This window comes from Bos mutus, chromosome 11 (genome assembly GCF_027580195.1).
Source record: "Bos mutus isolate GX-2022 chromosome 11, NWIPB_WYAK_1.1, whole genome shotgun sequence".
In the NCBI taxonomy this organism is placed as follows: domain Eukaryota; kingdom Metazoa; phylum Chordata; class Mammalia; order Artiodactyla; family Bovidae; genus Bos; species Bos mutus.
This window is the reverse complement of record NC_091627.1, coordinates 19,144,796-19,168,599: the sequence shown is the minus strand read 5'-3', so window position 1 is coordinate 19,168,599 and position 23,804 is coordinate 19,144,796. Positions and strand designations below refer to the sequence as shown.

Genomic DNA, 23,804 nt, shown 5'->3' with positions numbered 1-23,804 from the left:
GTCATGACCCCTGGAGATACTATCTCTACTTATAATACTATCTTACTTTCCAAAAGCTTCAATCTGTGACAGACTGACATTTAACAAACTAGTTATTCATTACAGGCAGTTTAAGCAGCACTGCATTAGAGTTAAGTTGTGTCCACTCAGAAAACATATCCGGAACCCCTTCACTTCATTCTAGTTCTATCACCGCCACCCTAGTCCAAGCCACTACCTCTTCTTGTTCTAAGTATAGAAAAGACCACCCAGTCTCTCTGCTTCCACTCGTGTCTACCTAGAATCCACTTTCCTCATAGTTGCCTGAACAATCTTGAAAACATAAACCAGATCAGATCATGTCTTTCCTGTTAAACTCTTTGGTGGCTTACTATCACACTTAAAGGCAAACTTCTGATGGGTATGGGGTTTCCTCTTGGAGTGATGAATATATCCAGGAAATAGAGGTGATGGCTGCACACCCTGCGAATATACTGAAAACCACTGACTTGTATACTTTAAAAGGGTGAATTGTATATAAATTATACTTAAAAAAAAAAAAATCCAAACTCCTAACTTGGTTTACAAAGACCTATGTCTGGTCCTGTTTATTATCTCCTTGCCCTCATCTTCCTCCTACTCCTTCAAATTCGCAATCCCATCACATCAGCCTCCTCTGCTCCTGGATAATACAGAGCTTGCAACCGCTTTAGGGCCTGGCACTAGCAAACTCTCTTTACCTGGAATGCTAGTACTTCTGATACTCAACAGCTGGTTTTATTTTCATTCAGAGTGCAATTTAAATTCCACCTTCTCACTGAGGCCTTCCCTAATAACCCATCTAAAGTAGCCATCTGCTAACAAACACATGAAAAGATGCTCAACATCACTCATTATCAGAGAAATGCAAATCAAAACCACTATGAGGTACCATTTCACCCCAGTCAGAATGGCTGCAATCCAAAAGTCTACAAGTAATAAATGCTGGAGAGGATGTGGAGAAAAGGGAAACCTCTTACACTGTTGGTGGGAATGCAAACTAGTACAGCCACTATGGAGAACAGTATGGAGATTCCTTAAAAAACTGGAAATAGAACTGCCTTATGATCCAGCAATCCCACTGCTGGGCATACACACTGAGGAAACCAGAATTGAAAGAGACACATGTACCCCAATGTTCATCGCAGCACTGTTTACAATAGCCAGGACATGGAAGCAACCTAGATGTCCATTAGCAGATGAATGGATAAGAAGGCTGTGGTACATATACACAATGGAGTATTACTCAGCCATTAAAAAGAATACATTTGAATCAGTTCTAATGAGGTGGATGAAACTGGAGCCTATTATACAGAGTGAAGTAAGCCAGAAGGCAAAACATCAATACAGTATACTAACGCATATATATGGAATTTAGAAAGATGGCAACAATAACCCTGTATACAAGACAGCAAAAGAGACACTGATGTATAGAACAGTCTTTTGGACTCTGTGGGAGAGGGAGAGGGTGAGATGATTTGGGAGAATGGCATTGAAATATGTATAATATCATATATGAAACGAGTCGCCAGTCCAGGTTCGATGCACGATACTGGATGCTTGGGGCTGGTGCACTGGGACGACCCAGAGGGATGGTATGGGGAGGGAGGAGGGAGGAGGGTTCAGGATGGGGAACACGTGTATGCCTGTGGCGGATTCATTTCGATATATGGCAGAACCAATACAATATTGTAAAGTTCAAAAATAAAATTAAAAAAATAAATAAAGTAGCCATCTGGTCATTCTCTATCACATCACCCTATTTAAATCTTCTGAACAGCATTCCCTTGTCTGATTCACTTATTTATGTATTTGCTTATCTGTCCTCTCCTCTAGTCTTAAACTTCAGGAGAGCAGGGACTTTATCTATATGGTTCACAAATGTATTTCAAGGGTCTGGACTCTAGAACAACACCTGCCAATAGTAGATATTCAACGAATATTTGTGGAATGTATATATGTTGGCTGTTTTTACTTAATTATAATTATTAAGTACAGGGTCCTTTAAAGGCTCCTCAAGGGTTATGAATTAATCTAAGGAGGATGCTGCTAAAGGATTTAACAGAGAAGTGATATACAGGATCAGTATAAGATACATGGGTATTGTGGAAAGGCTAATAATGTAGGCCCTTCAAATCAATGTTCTTTAAATAGTTTATTCAGGGTGTAGCAATAATAGTTCTCAAACTTTGGCATCCCTTAGAATCCCCAGACGGCTTATTAAAACAGAGATTGATTACCAGGCCCTGTTCCCAGAGTTTCTGACTCAGAAGGTTAGAATGGGTCCAAGAATTTGCCTTTCTAACAAATTCCCAGAAGCTGCTGATGCTGCTGGTCAGGACCACACTTTGAGAACCTGTGACTTAGAGCTCTTTTCCAAGAAAAGCAGGAGAGAGTGGTAAAGTCTTTCTTCTACTCCTTCAAGCAATTAAACCAGGTCTCAAACTTACATGTCCCACAGAACAAAATAAAAGCCCTCCAGCTAACTAGATCTAATCTTCTTGAAGGCAGTTTACAATTCCCCTTGGAGGGGGAAGCAAGGAAAAGCAAGGGAAAAAGGAGGGAGACAGAGGGGTGAGGAGAGAGGCAGAAGAAGAGGGGAAGAGAGACAGACAAACGTGTAGGATCTTATCCCATCCCTCCAACCACATAAAATATTCTCCCTGAGAAGAATTTTTGGGCAAATAATTTTCTCTATTATTTCTGGGTAACTATTATTTCTTCCTGGTTAGATTTCTCGGGGAGTTTTGTTACCCACTTACAGATTGCCTTGTATAGAATAGCTACGCTTTCATCCAGCCCCAGTGACGCGATCCTTCCTGTAAGATCCTTCAGGTTACCAGGAGGAAATGGACAGGAGAGGCACAAGATTCACCTGGGAGGTGGCTAAGTAATCCAGGTGAAGACAGAGACAGAGGGAATGGGGGAAACATGGTTCTCAGAGTTATTCTGGAAGTACAATCGAGAGGACATATTGATTAAACTACATGCAGAGAGAGGAAAGATCCAAGGATGGGTCTCAGGTGCCTGTATGAGATGAAACAGGGTATTCGTGAAGAAGGCAATCAGTGGAGGAAGAGATGAACTGAGGAGAAAGATGATGAAGGAGTATCCAGCAGGCAGCCGATTATGTGAATATATGGGTCTGGCCCTCACTAGACAAGTCTGGGCTGGAAATCCAGATCTGGGAGTCGTCATCGTACAGATGGTAATTAGAGCCTTGGGGAAGGGTGAGATCACCAAGGAGGGCGGACAGAACAAGATGAGGTTTTAACGTAACAGTAAAATTCACTGAATCATGGACTATCTGCATGTCAAGTTAATCACATCTGAGAAAAGCCTTGTTATTTGGTTGATGTGGCCAAATTCAAAGGCACTATTCTCATTTACTGGAGGCACTTTATTTAATCAAAGGGCCTAGTGCCAGTGATGATGATGACGATAAAGAAAACATAAACAACAATCACTAGAACTGAGTTCTTGTTATGCACCAGGTACGATGTGCTTTTCATGTGGTACTAAGCACTGAAAGTAGTTTCAACTCTCTGAGGCAGATATTATTAGTAACCTCATTTTACCAATGAGGAAACAGAGGCAGAAAGAAATTAAATAACTTACTCAAGGTCCTATAGTAGGTAAGTGATAGAACCAGGATTCGAACCCAGGGTTCTGGTTCCAAATCTATTCTCTGAAAATCACTCCACACACTGAGAAACTCAAATGTTATTATTTAGAACACATAATGAGCAAGGAAAAATGAACACATTAATGACTGTGGTACATCTTCTACTTAATGAGAAATTCTTACATACCATACCATAATTTATTCATTACCTATAAAACCCTGCAGATAATCTTGAAAACTGTACATGCTAACTATCCACATAACAGGTTCTTCTAATAGCTTTGTTTTCCATTTTAGCTTATAAACACAGACAACCTTTTAGCTCTTAACAACACCAAGGTATGCTTTTGTATAACTACTACTACTATTTGCCATGTGAAGGTCATCTATTCATCTTCTCTCTTAAAAATGAAAAATACTTAATAATACTGTGCAGGTACTTAAATGTCACTTTTCACCTTCAAAGCATTTTATTCACATTGAATGATAAATTCTCTAATACCCCAAGTAAAATAAATAGTATTATTTCCACTATATAAATAAGGAAACCCAGGAGATGAATTCTTAGCCCAGGGAGAATTACATTTCAGAGTCAGAATTCAGACTACCTAATCTTTCCCTTCCTTAATTGAAGCCTCCTGGTAAAATCCAAAATATCCACAGGCTGTCACACAGATAATCAGCAAAAGCATCATCGTAAGAGGCCCAGCTTACCTCAAAAGATCTGAAAGAGTAATTGTCTCTCTCTGCCAAAGTAATGACAGATAGCAGAAGGCTAGCGTCCGTGGTACACTCATCTTCATGACCCCCTTCTCCTTCCGCAACGAATATTCCACTCCATCAAGAGACCCAGAACAGACAGAGGTCGTTTCTTAAGGGACAAATGGAGATTTTTTTTTAAGCGTAAGCAACTATTTTGGACAAGAAAAGAAGAAAAACAGCAAAATCCAAAGAGGTATTTTAAATATCTTAAAATTATTGATAGAATCTTTACACAGAGCAACTTGGCAATAAAGGGTAGTAATGATTTGGAAGAAAACTGGCCAAAACGTTACGTGCTAGTTCTCTGTGGGAGTGGGGTATGTGGAGAGTCTAAGGAGCGATCTGTTTTTTCTGGATTTTTTGTAGTGAACAGGAGCAAGTTTTCAAATAAATAAAAGGACAAACAATTACTAAGCGAAGCAAAAACGTGTCATTCCTTTGTCCCCTTCTCCGACAGGCTCTCCAAATAGCTAAGGCAGCACCTCTCCCACTCCCATGCTCCGGGCGTCCTCCCCCGCGGCATCATTTCATCCTCGGTGCATTCATTCCACAAATACTTGTCCATCTTACTCTGTGCCTCTCTTCCAGGTCTGGGGAAATGACTGTACAGTATCTCATCTCTCCTTAAACTCACATACTAGTAGTGAGGGACAGTAAATGACCAAAAAAAAAAAAAAACCTGAGAGACAGTGGTTAAGTGCAACATGGAAAAACAGCAATGTAGGGGCATACAGAGTAATGGGAAGGGAAGAGACCTGTGCTTTTTCACATGGGTAGTCCCAGAAGCCCTGTGGGGAGGGTGACACCTGAGCAGAGACCTGGCTGAAATCAGAGAATAAGGCTCAAGGATCTGGGAAGGAACACAGAGTCTATCAGCAGAGTCAACCTGAAGGAACAGCACGGAAGCCAGTGTGGTAGAGCACCATGGGTGAGGGGGAGCGGCAGGAGACGACCACAGAGAATTGTAGACGATAAGAAACCAAACTGTTAAAGGGCTTTGTTGGCCATGATCTGTCTTTCAGATTTTCAACTAAGTATAATAAGAGTTTTTGGGAAACTTTTAAACAGAAGAGCAATATAATCCCATTTATGATTTTTAAAAGGTTACTCTGGCTGCTATGAAGAATAGAATTAGGGGACGGCACACAGGAGACCATGATGCCAGGTCTGCAGCAATGGGTCCTCGTGCTGGAGTGGAGATCCTGTAGATGGTGAGGGGCAGCTGGACCCTGGACATATTCTGAAGGCAGAGTCAGAAAGACTTGCTGATGGACTGGATGTGAAGTATGAGACAACAAGGGGAGACAAGTAGAAGTCTAAGGTTTTGGGGCCTGAGCAAGAAGAAGAATGGAGATGTCACTTACTAAGACAAGGAAGGAGGCAGAAGATCAGGCTTGACCAGAGAAATCAAGATATCAGACCTGCACATGTTAAGTGTAAGACTTTATTAAACATGCAAATGGAAATGCTGAGTAGGCAGCTGAATATAAAATTCTAGAGTTGAGAGGATAGGAATTTTAGAGCTGTTGGATATAGCTGGTGTTTAAAGCCAGGAGTGAGGGTAGATGGAAAAGCGGGACTAGGAATAACCCTGAGAGACTCCCAAGTTTTCTTAAGCAAAAACTCTCCTATTTATCCCTCAAAATCCCCTTTTCTAAATCCTGAAGATCCTTTCTTCATAGCATTTATCAGGAACTGCCCTATTCTTTTTCACATGTGCATTTATTGTCCAGCTCCTCCCAGGACACTCTATGGAGCTTGAAGACAGACAGTATTGCTCACCATGGCATCCACAGAGCTCAGAACAGGCTCCAGGTGGAGAAGGAACCCAATAAATATTTGGTGACCAATGGTCTAGCAGCCCTACTTCAAGATTTCATCTTAGTGAAATGATTTTTAAAACATGCAAAGGTTCAGGGTCAAGGTGTGTTATGACAACACTGTTTATAATAAGAAAACAATTTAAAACAACATAAGTGACTAGAATAGAAATTTAATTAACTCCATGCAATGAAAACAGTGCATAACAATGTACACAATGCTTTGTGTAAACGCACTGGACTGTTCTCCAGGTACAGCTGTTGGACCAGGTATATTAGCATCACCTGAGAACACGGTAGAGATGCAAATTATTGAGCTCACCGGCCCTCCATCCCTACCATCCTCCGGTGGATGCTAAAGGCTGATGACTACGGTTTTAAAAGAATATACAGGGACACAGATTTCTATAAAATATTATTTTAAAAACTTCTTTATATATTACATATATAAAAACATGTAGGAACTTCCAGTTAAGATGGCAGATTGAAAACAACACATTAGCTTCTGTTTTGTCCCACTTTAATTTTAAAAATATATATATACAAGAACAAATAACATGGAAAAAGAGATAACAGCAATAAAATGTTAAAAGCTGAAAAGCAAATGGACAGGTGAATATTGCCTTAGCAGTGCTGAGAAAGTTGAATTCACAGCCAGCAGTAGGGAAGGCAGAAATCAATGTAATTTTCCCTGGGGACCTCTAAGGAAGGCTCAGGAGTTGGTTAAACCAGGTAGCCCTGGAAAGTGTGTGAAATAGGACCAACACCAGGAGGACTGCTTGGAAGCCTGACTAAGAAGTTATACACCCAGACTCCTTCCCAAGCTCCATGCAGCCAAATGACTGCTCCTCCCCAATCTTGCCCGAAAATAGGAAGTTTCTCCTCCAGAGACCCTCTCCTCCCCTGAGGCCTTCTTCCCACCCATTTCCCAGGACAGTTGAGGTTATACCCTCCAAAAAAAAAAAAACCTCAGAGATGTTTCTGGAAAATCTGGTCAGCTGAGGGGTAAAAGAGTTAAAGATGACAATGCTGGAGGTTCATCAAGAAAATAAACCAGAGCAGAAGTGACAAGACTTACTGTGGGTAGAAAGCTTTCGATCAACTTTTCAATCTCCATTCTTAAACAGGACTAGCCTTCTTAGGCTTGCTAAGCACTTGAAGAAACCCTCTAGTATAAAAAGGCAAAGAAAGAAAGTGAAGTCGCTCAGTTGTGTCCGATTCTTTGTGACCCCATGGACTGTAGCCTACTAGGCTCCTCCATCCATGGGATTTTCCAGGAAAGAATACTGGAATGGGTTGCCATTTCCTTCTCCAGGAGATCTTCCTGACCCAGGGATTGAACCCAGGTCTCCCGCATTGTAGGAAGACGCTTTACCGTCAAATCTTCAAATCAGTGGGAAATAACATTAATATTCTCAGCAAAATAAGAAAAGATGCTCCACAAATTGAGGGTGTGTACCAAGAAAGAAGATGAAGTGAGATAAAGAAATGAGAAATTTAACCACAGACAGGTGACAGACTTCTCGGGATGGTGGTAAAGAGATCCCCAAGACAGAGGTCTGGAGATACATCATTCTCGATCAAAGCAGCTCAGAAGTTCCAGGATCTATTATGGAAGATGAAATTGACAGAATAAGGAATTGAGAGATTGTCAGAATTGAGGGGAAGTGTGGAGATACATTAGTAACAGATTATAGATTCATAGTTTCACTAAGTTGTATTTGACTCTTTTGTGACCCCATGGACTGTAGCCCACCAGGCTCCTCCGTCCATGGATTCTCCAGGCAAGCTTTCTATTTATTTATTACTAATCTGTAATCTGGGCTTCCGAGGTGGCTCAGTGGTAAGAATCTGCCCACCAGTGCAGAAGACATGGATTTGATCCCTGGGTCGGGAAGATCCCCTCGAGAAGGAAATGGCAATCCAATCGGACATGACTGAGGGACTTCACTTTCACTTTTTACTTTCATGCATTGGAAAAGGAAATGGCAACCCACTCCAGTGTTCTTGCCTGGAGAATCCCAGTGATGGGGCAGCCTGGTGGGCTGCCGTCTATGAGGTCACACAGAGTCGGACACAAATGAAGCAACTTAGCAGCAGCAGCAGCAAACAAATTATCAACTCTGGAAAAACCAATGCATATACAGAAAAAGTAATCATAGTAAGCTATATGACTCAGCTCTGATGAATATTCATATACATTTACAATTTAAGCACCAAAAAATTGACCAAGCAAAAAATTATATTGGAAAGCTAGAGAAGGAGAAATTCATAATTGTGTACTGGTAATTATGTGGCAGGGGGTTGGGAGGGACAGTGAGGGATGAGTGAAAGAGCTAAGGCTTCATCATCCACAGTGGGAATTTAATCACTCATGTGCAAAACGAGAAATCAAGATGTAATAACAGAAGCATGTGATACAGCGATACAGCATTTAAAAAAAGTTGAAAATGAATGCCTCTGGGAAACGGGACATTTGAGGGAGATAGTAGACTGCAATTTATTTTTATTTGTATAACAAGTCCTATAAATCTATTTGAATCAACATGCATGTAGAATTTTGATCAAAAAAATTTAAAGAATCAAGAAGTAGTTCACATTTTTGGAAAACAAAACTCGTGCTTTCTCTCTCTATATATATATGAATAAAAAATCTAAAATGTAGAAGAATACAGTAATAGTGGTTATTTTGGGGTGGTACAATAACTCGTGAGTTTATTTTCTTTATGAACATCTGTTTTTTTTTTTTTTGGCCAGGCCACACAGCTTACAGGATCTTAATTCCCTAAAGAGGGATTAAACCTGGGCCCCAGCAGTGGAAGGGCCAAGTTCTACCCACTGGACTGCCAGGGAATTCCCATGAATATCTGAATTTTATAGTTTTGCATTAATAATGAGTTGTTTTAATAGTTACATTTAATAGAAAAATGAAAATAAAGCTCTAAGGATCATCATTTACTAAGAAACAAACATGCAAATCCCTAACATAGGTAAACAATCATGATGTCTTACTAAAAAGGCTTGGATGGTTTCAGAGTCCTAGTTCTCTGAGATTTTTTGAGTCAGGTGGCCTGAGGCATGGAAAAGGAAACCCCACATGCCACACTGCCCAATTATCCTACGACCTAACTTCTTTGGACACAACATGTAACTTATTTGATAACTATGTCATTGTGCAGTCCATCAAGAAATGCAGATATGCTGAAGGAAAAAAAAGGAAATGACAAAAAATAAAAAGAAACATGGATATGCTGATAAAAGGAATTTTTAATCTCTGGAGGGTGAGGGGCTTGCAAAGAAGCAGTCCATACTAGAAATGTTTTGTTGAAAATTTTACATAACCACACGTAATGCAGACTTCAACAATTCCTAACACCATGAAGTTTGCAGGCTGTCTCCCAAACAACTCTAGTAGCACACATCAAGACCTTCACAATCTATAATAAAATCTTTCTCTGTTTTCCACCACGTTTCTTTGTTTTTGTTTCTAAAAGTAATGTAGAAACAACTAAAATCATGAATAAATGCTCTGAGGAGAAGGTCTGTATCTGTAACCTTAAAGACACTCCTTATCTATTTTAAATTATGGAATTAAACCAGAAAGTAAGACATACATGCGTGCACACACACACACACACACAATATGGTGATCTGATTCAGCCTGCGTTAGTGTACACAGAGAAACTGGCAGCTTATCTTTGACTCCTGTCTATCTTACCACATGGCTAAGTTCTATTAGTTCTCTGCTACAACTTTTCTCTGAGCCCACAGCTATCTTACTTGAGTTAGCCTCCTTTTTGGATCTACTTATTGCTTGAAAAGTCAAAGTGTTAGTCATTCAGTCATGTCTGACTCTTTACACCTCATGGACTGTAGCCCGCCAGGCTCCTCCGCCCATGGGATTCTCAAGAACAGCTCCTGGAGTGGGGAGAAATTCCCTTCTCCAAGGGATCTTCCCGACCCAGCAGAGATCAAACCCTGGTCTTCTACAGGTAGATTCTTTCCCACCTAAGCCACCTGGGAAGCCTTACTGTTTAGTTCCCTTTAAAAATCACACCTAAAAGCTCATGTGGAAACAATGTACCTTTTTAAAAACTGCCCTAACATTTCACTCAGTTCACCTTTCTCCTTGCCATATGATTCAACAAATCATTCTTCCTTGCTAGGCCAAGTTCCCTTCCTTGGAATATGAAGAGACAGGACTACATTACATTATTTCTAAGATGCACAGCCAGAGTGTTAGTTTGTCATCTTTACCTGAATGTGATGCTTTGATGATGGGGAAAGGCTTTGGAGTGCGGACATCAGGCTGAGACTCTGCTCCACTCTCAGCAAAAGATAGACAGCTCATGTCACTCAGCAGCTCAGGCTCACTCTCCCAATCTGAATGGCTCAAATTATCTTCTAATACCTGTTTTGTAAAAGAATATAAATTATGATTATATCGAATTACAACATAATTCATTTCCACAAACTGTAAACAATACTTGAGCATCAGAAACACCAGAGAAGGAACCACTCTAGAGACCTGCAGTCATCTGCCTGGTCCCTGAGACCAAGAGAGCCAGACTTCTGCACGTGCTCCTCAGCAGCTCCCAGCCATGTTTCTCAGATAAGGACGCCAAACAAGCATGAGCAGAGAAACAGGCAGACACAACAGGCCTAGTTCTCTCTGTAAACACCTCTCCTATAGCTCTAGCATCAACACCAATAAAAACATCAAGTGTCAATAATGACTCTAGACACACTAAGGCTTGACAATCATACATTATCTCTTACCATGATTTAATTTTTCACAAGTGTATCGCCGAAATAGCAGTCAGAATGTCTCTTAGAAAGGTTAGCTGGCCAGCTACCTAAAGGCCTCATTAACTGACATGACTTGGGGAGCTGATCACAGTCAAAAAGCCATGCTCTCAGTCATGTAGGCCAGAAACTTGATCTCACTGTGAGGAGATAAAGCTCATATTAAAGGAACTCACAGAGAATGAGACAGAAAAAAGAACCCAGGGACAGGATAATGCTTGTTTCTTCTGTCAAGAACATCCCCTCTGGTAGGTGAGCCCACAAGGGGCCAGGGAACCATAAAGCTGGCTGATACATGGAGATGACTGAGAAAACTGAAGCAATCCTAAGGAAACTCCCACACCACATGCTCGGCCCTCTGTCAGCCTCTGCGCCCTTCCCTGCTCCCATCTACAGCAACGTCTCCCTCTGTGCACTTGATTCCACCTCTCACTGTTGTTCAGTCGCTAAGTTGTGTCCGCCTCTTTGCAACCCCATGGACTGCAGCATGCCAAGCTTCCTGGTCCTTCCTGGAGTTTGCTCAGACTCATGTCCATTGAGTCACTGATGCCATCCAACCACCTCATCCTCTGTTGGCCCCTTCTCCTTTTGCCCTCAATCTTTCCCAGCATCTGGGTCCTTTCAATGAATATTCAGAGCTCAGTCTTGGTCCTCTTCTCTGTCTTTACTCCTCAGGGATGTTATCTGGTCTTGTAGTTTAAATACCATCTACTACGTATACTGTTTTCAATTCTAATGTGCACTCCCCCATCTCCATATTTTAACATCCCTGAAATCAGGAATATCTTACAGTCAGCGTCATGGCACAATTTAATTTGCAGCATTTTCTTTTTTCTTGGGGGTACTTAAAAATAATGGTGCATCTTACAAACAGTGGTATTTTAGATTTGATTATAGTGTGAGCTGACAACTTCCAAATTTGTATCTCCAGTCCAGATCTCTCCCCCGGAACTGAAGTGTATCTGAGGACTCCACATTTCCTCCTGGATGTCCAATAGCTGTCTCAAACTTACTGCTTAAAACTGAACTATCGTTATTCCTGCTCCATCTGCTATTTCTAAACTTTTCATTCCTGCAATTTCTAAACGTCTCATTTCTTTCACTAAACTCTGCGTGTGGAACCTATGAGACCCTAACCAAACAAGTAAACACTGGGCCAAGTTTCCAAGCTCTTAACAAATGTGTGTCAAACAGAGTCAGAATCCCTTGACAGTCCTAGAGAGTAAGAACCACACATAAAACACATCAAAGCTTATCAAACCTGCATTTCCCAGCAGTGGAATCCTCCCCTATTCCAAACAAAATGATCCATGGCACATTTAATAAGCAGTGAAAAGCAAACTGCTAAAAACATAACTGCTTTGATGGACAGGGGTGGGGTGGTGAAGGATCCAGATGACAACTGAGCTGAATCTTGAAATGCCAGGTAAAGCAAGCAGGTGTTCCAAGCAAAAAGAATAACATTTGCAAAACAGTTTTTAATAGTACAATGGTAGAAACTCCTTTAAACTTCTATTTAGAAACTTAACCACAAATTTATGTTTCAACTGGTCAAATAAGAAGTCAAAAATCCAATGCCTACATCACTGACCCTGTCCTTCTGGACTATAAATGAAACCTCTTCACTGAAACTCCTCTGAAAACCATAATTCAGGTAAGGCTGAACCTCATCTTCATTTCTATCTCTCACCAGATATGTCTTTTGGTCCCACTTGTCAGACATGTGACTTACCGTAGTTTTCCTTCTGCTGGTATAAACTGGGTTTTTACAGTATGCCTGCTTGCTCTTCTGAAGGTAGCGCTTCCAAAAATTATGCAAAACTTCATTCTAATGTGGAAGAGAAACAAGAATGCTTCAGGTTCTGATGAAAATATACTGGCACATCCAGACCACAGAACCTCTATTCTCTTGTACTTTACATACTGCTTCCATCTAAATGTATTCTTACCTTTCTTACTTAAATTTCCTTGAAAGAATTATCATTTCTGTATCAGGTGTATGAGAAGCACTGAATATAGTCTTCCTAATCTTAGATTTTAGGAAAGGAAGGAACTAGTTCCTTAAAATCACCTAGTTAAATCCCTTCTTTTTACAAGTTAAGTAAATTAAGATCCAGAGAAAGAAAGTCACTTATGTGTGACTACACTTCTAGATAGGAGCAAAGTTGCTATTGCATTTAGTGACCTACTGACACCCCCTTCCTCCTCCTACCCTCTGTCCAAGCAAAAGTAAAACAAAACAAAGCAGCTTTTCCATTTATTCATCACCTACTAGGCACAAGGCATCCATAAGCTTTAACACAATCCTGCAAAACAGTTATTAGCTCATGTTTTACCACTGAACACACTGAGTAACATGACCAAAATGACCCATGAATAGGATATAGAGTCAGTTCTGACTCTGGAGCCTGGGTTATCATAACACCATTCCTGTACCATTTAGCTGGTCAGGTCTAAACACTCATACTTATTGGTTAATTTCAGAGAAACTGTTTTTAGGATTAATCTTGATGAAGTAGGTATCAATAGAAAGCTATATAGGTGTAAACCCTACTGAAGCTATTTGGTGGAACTACCTGAAACCATTTATTAAAAAACACTCATACATCGGATACCTATGCCAGGAGAAACCAGATTCACAAACCTGCAGGCTACCAGCAATCTTACCTAAGCAATGGCTGTCAAGGTTAAGGCTCACACTTGGGCTATGCACTGGCCTATGGGTCACTCTGCCTGCCTGCTGCAGACACTCATTGCTTTGAATAGCAAAGGCTGCTTTACCGATCTTCTCTTGGTGACTTCAGTAGTTGATCTTTCTTCCTTCGCTTTTTGCTCTTGTTTTCATTTATGAGCATAGTGCTATACAATGTCCTTTCACTCATTCCACATACACATGGAAACTTCTCTCCAACTAAGCTGACTCCAGCGGCATCAGCGTCACCTGGAAACTTGTTAGAAATGCAGATTCTTGGGCCCTACTCCAGACCTGCTTATCAGAAACTCTGGAATGGGGTCAAGCAATCTGTTTTAACAAGCCTTCCAAGTTGATTCTGATACACACTCAAGTTTGAAAACCACTGATTTAATGTATCACTGCACAAAGTGCATTTTCTGGAAGTCCTGATGAATGCTACTCTCCCCATCTCACCCCCTAACACACCAGAGGATTTTACTCTCAAATTGTGAATACTGCACATTGCATCCCCTAGGAAATGAAACAGCACATTAACACATAAAAGGCACCAAAAAGTGCACAAAGTTGTTTGTTTTATTTTAACCTAACGTTTCCTAATTATCTGAAGACTAAAACCTTTCTTACTTTCTTTTGGATGTACTGCTTATTTACACCCTAGAGAACACATTTTGGGGATTACTGGTCTTGCAAAAGGATTAAAGAAAAATTATCAGAAAAATTATTGTTTCTAATAGGCCAAGTGCTATTACTGATAACCCTACTATTAATTCCACTCTAAGCCTACTGTTCTTCAAACAACAAAATGAAAGGTTAACATGTGAACTCAAATGGACTTACCTTTAACTCTGGGCCTACTCCAAGGCTCTGTAAGGCTTCTGCTTGTTGATAAAGTATGTGCTGAAAACCTTCACACACATACCAATCCCAGCCTTTCTCTAAATGACAAATGACAGACTTCAGACATCTGAGTTTCTTACTAAATGCAATGCTACTGCACAGTTACAATTGTGTTTCACACACTTCAGCTGGAATTTTTTCATATCCCTGAGTAGAGTTTCCATTCTTATACTCTTGCTTCCAATCTGGCAAATCTATACACAAATGCTAAAGTAAATTTAATTTTTCTGAAATATCAATATAAGGGCAGCAAAATGGTTAGTCACCACATTAAAAAAAGAAAACAAGTTTTATAAATGTACTGAACAATGCCCAGCAGAAGCCTAAATGAAAGGATACTCAACACTCAGCCACTGTTTCTCCTCCGACTCCTCTGTTCCACCTCACATAGAAAGGGAACAATAAGTATTTGGAGAATGAATGAACTAAAGCAAAGAGGGGAAGCTCCAAGATCGCAGGAAAGGGCGTACAACAAGAACACACAAAGCAAACGAACTGCTCAACAGCTTTCTCCTTTCATCAAGACGGTTCTAGGTACGAGTGTGAAACTGAAAGCAAGGAAACTAAGATTTATTGAACTCGGTCCAGTCACCATGTATTTTAAGTATTAATAGGTTATTTTCTTGCAACCTCAAAACAGTCTTAAGAGATTCTGAAGGAATGGACAAAGCTACATGCTTAAATAAAACTACCAGTTAAAAGAAAATGCTCAAATCTGTTAAGACTCTTAAGTTTTACCCCTCCCAGGTCGACAAATACTGCAACTCTTTGAAAAAATATGCTTCTGAAGTCTGCTGCTATGACTCCAAGATGCCCTCCCCGCTGCAGAAAGTCACAGGGCTCCTGTGCCCCTCCCTAACCTCAGTGTCACAAGGCCTCCCCACCTCTGCTGACTAACTCACTTTCTGGAAAGGGTCTTAGTTTGCATAGGAGTAAAATAAGAAGCCTGCAAAGGTGAGGGAGTTTAAACTCCCCAAGCAATAGCCAGCCACGTGTGCTCTCTCCTTCATGCACCCTGTTCTGACGAACTAATACAGTTGTATCTTAAATTCGGAGTCTGGGTTCCTACTCTCTATAATAAATGGTATTACCCTCTTACTTTACACATGAAGAAAGTAAGGACAAAGAGGTTGAATATAAGACTCTCAACATTTAATTTGAAACACCTGATGTTCTTTCAGCACTTTAAGCTTAAACTATACAATTTTTACTACCTAGATGGCAAGCCCAAATTAATCAGGTTTTATTCTAATTAAATTTAATTAAGATTAACCAGGTTTTAGCCTAATAAAAACAGTCACTACTAAAGTTTAAACAGGAACATGAGTTGGCATCTAGGCATTCTCTGTTATTCATCTAAGAACAGCAATGTATTTCATGCAGTTATTTCACCAACATTTATATATATTATATATTTCACGTGTGTATCCTTAAAGCTACCTTAGGTAGAAGAGTCCGCCATTATCTTTAGCCTAATTTCAAACCTGAGCATCTGGCTCTAGGCAATCAGTCACAGAAATAAAAAGCATCAACTAAACTTCACCTCAGATTCTTCTCAATAACTGTTAATTATATGTACTCCCTGGATTAATGAAATAGATTGCCTTTCAAAGCACACCCATGCTGAGGTTATTTTAAAGGAAATTAATTTTCCCTATTATAAAAGGGTGTGTTCAAAATCACTGTGAGAAATGGATTTCTGAAAGCTGAGTATCATATTTAACTTGCCTAACCTGACAACTCCATAGCTGAAACATGTCAGAAGAGAAGCAATTTTTTTTAAAAACACAGAAAATCATGAGAGATTACAGATACAGAATAGAGAAACATATGCCAACAGATACAAAGAAATATGCTCCCTTGACTAATATTATTTTTTGCATAGTAGTTGCACCACTGAAAAATCAAATCATCTATAATAAACAGAATAAAAAATGGGTATGCTTTAAGAAGTTGCTTCCAATTTTACCAAAAATAATTATCGACTTTAATTCTATTTTGGCTTAAAATTCAGGCAACTTCATTAGAATCTATTTAGAATTCCAATTGCACACACCCAAATTATGAAAATGAAAACACGATTGAAAAATACAAGCACATATGAAGAAAGAGCTTACCAAGTTTTCGTTTTCTTTTAAGTCCCCGGTTGATGGCTTGTATTTTAGTATTAGGAATAGCCCCAGTGTCTATAACTTCCCTAGATCTCTGCAGGAAACAGAGGCAGACCGTTAAAATAGACCACACAGGTAACTTCACTTCTCCTTGACTGTGTTTCCAAGCATGCTCTGGGGTGTGTAATGAACCAGACGGTGGATGCCAGGACCAATGACCATAGCACTTTGGGATAATTAGATAAAGTGGACACTCTGGTTAGCCTTTATGTTATTTTCTGATTCAGAACTTCTTAGTACCTAAAACTGTGTGGAGAACAGTCTTAAACATACTAAATAAATTACTGTCAAACGAATAACCTTTTATTTTCAATCAGTTTTTAATTGTTTGACATCAATCCTAAAGTCAAATTTATTCACCCTTTTCTCCACCCCAAACCACTTTGAAACTAAAATAATTTCTGTATTTATTGTAGTCAGCAATGCCTGAGCTACACACAGATTACTTTCATCCTACTTTTCTATGTGTTGGAATCATACTCTAAAACAGCTTTATAAAATTATAAAAGTACTACTTTCATTCTTAATCAGACCTGTAAGATTTTAGAATGACTTATTGCTGAGTACGGTTCACCCCAAAGTCTTCAATTCCAAGTGCTCTCAAGGGCTGGGACCTAAGATTCCAGTTCTCTCACAACCAAAATATATTAATAAAAGCATCAGCCCTACGTGATGGGGGAAAGGTGAAGATTTTTAACCAAGAGCGAACACTACCTATGTATTTGTCTAAATCTAGAGATTTGGAATGGAATTTATCTTCAACTTTCATTAAGAATAAAAGAAATGCCTCTAACAACAGGATTTTTGGAATACATTCTCTCTGTATTCCACAGAAACCACATTCAAAGCCGTTCTGGTGGATGGGGTTGGCCACACTGAGAACGTAAGACATTTCAGAACACACACCAGAGCAATTATCCAACAAAAAAAGGTAAAACTTATAAAGAGTGGTGGGGGTGGGGGGTGGGGAGGATGGCGGGGGAAGGCTTAAAATAAGAATCAGACAAAATGCAAAATATCTAAAAGTTAAAAAAACCTAAATACCCAGACTGAAGCTGTAACTAATTACAGAATGGTTATACTGTGGACTATTTATACAGTTAATTAACACATTCACACAAGATTGGGGGTACTCACCCGTATCCCCTTGCCCCTCTCATATACAGACAGTCTCTCATATAAAAGACTAAATGGAAGCTACTGAAATGTGTGTTGAGCTCACTGGTGATTGTAGCTTTCATCTTCATCATTTCTACATTTTCTACAGTAAATCTGCTCTTACGATCATATAAATCTGTTAAACTCACACGATCTTAGCTTATACCTTTATTAAATACCCATAAAATACTTGCAAGAATGTCTATACATAGACCAGATTTAAGATCTGAAAATATTTTTCCTGTATAAAATCAATCAAGATAACATTCTAATTCCTTTATGAATTCAGAAGGCCTTCCTTCAGATGATGGGTATCTAGAAAATGAAAATTACATACAAGAGTAAGTTGAGGGGCAATGAAAGGAGCAGAAAAACACAGAAAGCTGTACCACAACCTTCACTCTCTGTAGGTCTAACCACAGCTCACCAGCCATTTCCCACCAGGTGGATTTAAACATTGGCACACCAAGCCCACACCAGTCACGTCCTTTTCTATCTGAAGAACGTGCCATAAAGCCAAGAGAACCACTGAGGTTGTGCAACACACAGCTCTGTCTATCACACGGGAGGCACTGAGATAGGTTCTGGGCCTGTAGGAAGATGGTGCCCACCGTCCAGAATGCTCCACTCTTGACAGGTTATTCCATACAAAGCTGGTACCTTTCAAGTGTGGAAATACTGGTATTAGGATCTTTCAAGTTAAAAACTGACTGCAGCAGATTTTATCAGACAGAAATAAATAGAAACACTATCAAAGACAAATAAAAGAAAGCAATTAGTTAATGTATTAATAGTTTAATTTCTCCAAAAAAAGTATATGCTGTCTTCATCTGCTAATGACAGTCCATTATACACATCTTGCTTCACCGTGTTTACATTTGCACTGCTGGTACAAAACCAAAAACTGTTAATGCCTCAACAAACATCAAAGCAAAGGACCCAACTGCGTATATTTAAAGTGTATGATCTGATGTGTGTGTATGTATATCCATGAAACCATCACCACAAATGAAGTAATGAACATATTATCACCCCAACAATTTCATCGAGTGAGTTCATATTTTATGAATACTGTGGGTGACCAAATGGGAAGCAGAATGAAGAACAATGACTGTCTCAATGATAGTTGCAAGCTACATTAACCACTTTTCTCAAAAATCCCGGAGGACTACAGGGCAAAGGTAATAAATATATCTGCTCTTCCTGGCTCTGTAAACTTTGAGCAAACCCTCTTCCGGAGAGAAAACTCCTGGTGTGTTTAGCCCACCCAACAGCAGGCTGTCCACACTCTGGATTATTTTGGTTATGTTGTTCTGTCCTGAGGGTTGTGGTGACGAGAAGAGGACCTAGCACTCCCTGTGTGAATGCAGTCTCATTTACCACGGACCCACAGGACAGGATGTCAGCCTCTGTCCTAAGAGGCAGGTGTGGTGGAATTAAATGAACGCTGGCTTGAATTAAAAGCCTCAGGTTCAAATCCTGCCTTAACACTTTCTAGCCATGAGACTTTGGCAAACTCACTCACCTGATGAGGCCCACTTGCCCCACCTGTAGACAGGCATAATAGTGTGTCTCACACATTGTCAAGAGGAGGAAATGAATGAATGGATAAGAAAACACTCATGATGTGTAAGGCATTGTGCAAAGACATAATGATAACAATGTATATTTCCAGTACTCAGGATAGTCCTCTAACATTGTATATTCCAAACCTCCATGCTATCATGGCACATTAAAAACTCTTAAATAAGTACTAACTAATGAAAAGAAATTTATCATCTTCCAAGTGCAAGTTTAATTACTTCCCCTTATAAATATACCATACAGTCTGAATCAGGAAAACAATTATATTTATAGCCCAAGATAGTTTCAGAAGCTCATCCTAAATCTAATTCACAAAGTCTTTAACCCTTGTGTCACCATTTGAGGACGACTTATATTCTTGGTATTTGGGCACTGCTTAGTAATAAAAAATAGATCAATTTGGCGGTGCGGCGGGGCCGAGGGGGGGGTACTATGCCATATATTAGGCTGAAATTGCAATTTTTAAAGCACAAGCAAATTCATAAATGAGACCTGTTACTTACTTCTGTAACATTGTGGCAAGAAGTGCAATAATATTTGCCTTCATCAGTAAGACCCCAAGAAACAGCGGCACACTGAGAGCAGCGCTCTCTGAACTCTCTCTGTGGGAGAAAAGGAACATCACATTTAACACACGGCGCCTAAACCCTGCAGTTCCACCTACAGGCCTCCCTGCAACTTTACTCTATCAGTAAAGAATCGCTGAAAATAGAAAACATACCAAAGAGACTATTATCTACAAACAAGGAGAAGAGCAGTTCCGTCTGAGCAGTTTGAAATGGAATTAAACTATTAAATGTTTCTAAAACACGCAGTGTGGGAAGGGGAAGAAAAAAGGTGGTAGGGGTAAAGTGGGGGGTGGGGGAAGATGAGTAAATAAAACTTGAAAATGCTGTGAGGAAAAAAGATGATGAGATTTAAGTACAGAGAAGACTTAAACAGCATACCGTGTGGAACTTCCTCCAGGACACTAAGAACACATAACCCACCACAAAGGAACCAGAGTTTTATTAGGGTTATTTCAAGTTTCCATTTGGTCATTCAGCAATCCAAGGAGTACCTACTATGTATGCTCTAGACACTTAACTAGGTGCTGGAGATGTGACGTTGAGCAAAACAGACAAGATCCCTACTCATAACTCTACAGGCTCACGGTGAGTTCTAGTTGTTCATTTCATTAACCCAGCATCTACACACCGCTAACCATCATTCAAGAGGCATTTATCAGCACCTACAATGAGAAAAGCCTTCTATCACCATGATGCTTCTGTACATACATAGACTGGCACTAAATAATCAATTCTCAGCTCTTTGGTGTGTGAAATCTTATTATTATTGATCTAATTACCCAATATTCCTCTAACACCATCAGTTCAGTTCAGTTCAGTTCAGTCGCTCAGTCGTGTCTGACTTTGCAACCCCAAGGACTGCAGCAGCCAGGCCTTCCTGTCCATCACCAACTCTTGTAGTTTACTCAAATTCATGTCCATTGAGTCCGTGATGCCATCCAACCATCTTATCTTCTGTCCTCCACTTCTCCTCCCGCCTTGGATCTTTCCCAGCATCAGGGTCTTTTCCAATGAGTCAGTTCTTTGCATCAGGTGGCCAAAGTATTGGAGTTTCAGCTTTAGCATCAGTCCTTCCAATGAATATTCAGGACTGATTTCGTTTAGGATAGACTGGTTGGATCTCCGCGCAGTCCAAGGGACTCTCATCAAAGACTGACAAAACGCACGGCCAATTGATTTCAAAAGCAGGTCAAGTTTTCAGGGACCCTATACTAGTAACTAGTAAAATCTTGGCCGTGCCCTCACACCCGAATTTGGCCCTCCCTACGCAAGGCCGAGACGAGGATTCCCAAAGACTAGGTGCTGGAAGATGTGACCTTACTTGGGGTTACAGGGGTTACTTGGGGGGCATTCGGGTTCCAGCCCCCGGCCTCCCTCGCCCTACCTCCAGCATCAAAGGGAACTTGCGGGTTGTCCAGTCTAGAGCAGGTGAGCCACGAGGGCGGCCACCTCACAAAACCCGCAAGTTCATCCTACCCCTAAAACACACCCCCCTCGATCAACACCTCACCCCGTCTCCACTCACAACCTCACCCAGCCAGCAGCTCCAGCCTGTCTCCCCCATCACGCCGGTACCCACGGCCCGCCAGCTCCATCCCTTTCTGACCCGCCCCACTTCGAGACCAGAGCGCCTCCACAGCCAGCTGGCGTCCTCCGGCGCCTTCTCCTCAGCCTCATGGCCCTCCCGCCCCGTCGCCTGGTCGCGCAGCAGCCGGACTTCTTACCGCCTCCTCCAGGTCCATAACGGCGCCTCAGCCGCTTCAGCCCCGGGACCCGTTACCCCGGCAGCGAGCGCAGCTTCCGGGAGCGGCGGGAAGAGCCCTCCGGGCGGAAACCCAGACTCTTGACTCTAGATTTCCGTCTCCTACAGCCGCAGGGAAGCCTCTGCGAGCGGTGGAAGGAAGCTCCGCTAATCCGGCACCCCTCCCAGAAAGCATCCCGTTCCCACTCTAGGAACCGAAGCCAATCAGTAAAAAAAAAAAGGTGGGCGGCGCCTACTGCTGAGCGGATTCAGTCTCTTCCGACAGCCGGTGGGAAATGCGAAAAATGAAAAGAAATGAGAAAAGGCGAAACAGTTGTCTGAGGAGGCCTTCCTTACAAATAGCTGAGAAAAGAAGAGAAACTAAAGGCAAAGGAGAAAAGGAAAGCTGTACCCATCTGAATGCAGAGTTCCAAAGAATAGCAAGGAGACGTAAGAAAGCCTTCCTCAGTGGTCAGTGCAAATACAGGAAAACAATAGAATGGGAAAGATAGCGATCTCTTCAAGAAAATTAGAGATACCAAGGGAAAATTTCATGCAAAGATGGACACAATAAAGGACAGAAATAGTATGGAGCTAACAGAAGCAGAAGATATTAAGAAGAGGTGACAAGAATACACAGAAGAACTATACAAAAAAGATCTTCATGACCCAGATAATCACGATGGTATGATCACTCACCTAGAGCCAGACATCCTGGAATGTGAAGTCAAGTGGGCCCTAGGAAGCATAACTACAAACAAAGCTAGTGGAGGTGATGGAATTCCAGTTGAGCTATTTCAAATCCTAAATGATGACACTGTGAAAGTGCTGCATTCAATATGCCAGCAAGTTTGGAAAACTAAGCAGTGGCCACAGGACTGGAAAAGGTCAGTTTTCATTCCAATCCCAAAGAAAGGCAATGCCAAAGAATGTTCAAACTACCGCATAATTGCACTCATCTCACACGCTAGCAAAGTAATGCTCAAAATTCTCCAGGCCAGGCTTCAGCAATACATGAACCGTCAATTTCCAGATGTTGAAACTGATTTTAGAAAAGGCAAAGGAACCAGAGATCAAATTGCCAACATCATCTGGATCATCGAAAAAGCAAGAGAGTTCCAGAAAAACATCTGCTTCTGCTTTATTGACTATGCCAAGGCCTTTAACTGTGTGGATCACAACAAACTGTGGAAAATTCTGAAAGAGATGGGAATACCAGACCACCTGACCTGGCTCTTGAGAAATCTGTATGCAGGTCAGGAAGCAACAGTTAGAACTGGACATGGAACAACAAACTGGTTCCAAATTGGGAAAGGAGTACATCAAGGCTGTATATTGTCACCCTACTTATGTAACTGATGTTCAGAGTACATCATGCAAAATACCAGGCTGGAAGAAGCACAAGCTGGAATCAAGATTGCCGGGAGAAATATCAATAAACTCAGATATGCAGATGACACCACCTTTATGGCAGAAAGTGAAGAAGAACTAAAGTGCCTCTTGATGAAAGTGGAAGAGGAGAGTGAAAAAGTTGACTTAAAACTTAGCATTCAGAAAACTAGGATCATGACATGCAATTCAATCACTTCATGGCAAATAGATGGGGAAACAATGGAAACAGTGGGAGACTTTATTTTGGGGGTCTCTAAAATCACTGCAGATGGTGACTGCAACCTTAAAATTAAAAGATACTTGCTCCTTGGAAGAAAAGTTTTGACCACTCTAGACAGCATATTAAAAAGCAGAGACATTACTTTGCCAACAAAGGTCCATCTAGTCAAGGTTATGGTTTTTCCAGTAGTCATGTATGGATGTGAGAGTTAGACTATAAAGAAAGCTAAGCACTAAAGAATTGATGCTTTTAAACTGTGGTGTTAGAGAAGACTCTTGAGAGTCCCCTGGACTGCAAGGAGATCCAACCAATCAATCTTAAAGGAAATCAGTCCGAATATTCATTG

General features: G+C 40.7%; 1 protein-coding gene across 1 annotated transcript in view; it reads right to left on the bottom strand.

Moving 5' to 3' along the window:
• TAF1B (TATA-box binding protein associated factor, RNA polymerase I subunit B) overlaps positions 1 to 21,980 on the bottom strand; it is a 55,579-nt gene extending 33,599 nt beyond the window's left edge. Inside the window, 7 exon segments of the mRNA XM_005908428.3 lie at positions 4,358 to 4,514; positions 10,483 to 10,636; positions 12,764 to 12,859; positions 14,564 to 14,661; positions 16,741 to 16,828; positions 20,040 to 20,138; positions 21,830 to 21,980. Coding sequence (XP_005908490.2) covers positions 4,358 to 4,514; positions 10,483 to 10,636; positions 12,764 to 12,859; positions 14,564 to 14,661; positions 16,741 to 16,828; positions 20,040 to 20,138; positions 21,830 to 21,847 — 710 coding nt within the window. The 5' untranslated portion in view covers positions 21,848 to 21,980.
• Positions 21,981 to 23,804: the final 1,824 nt, after the last annotated feature.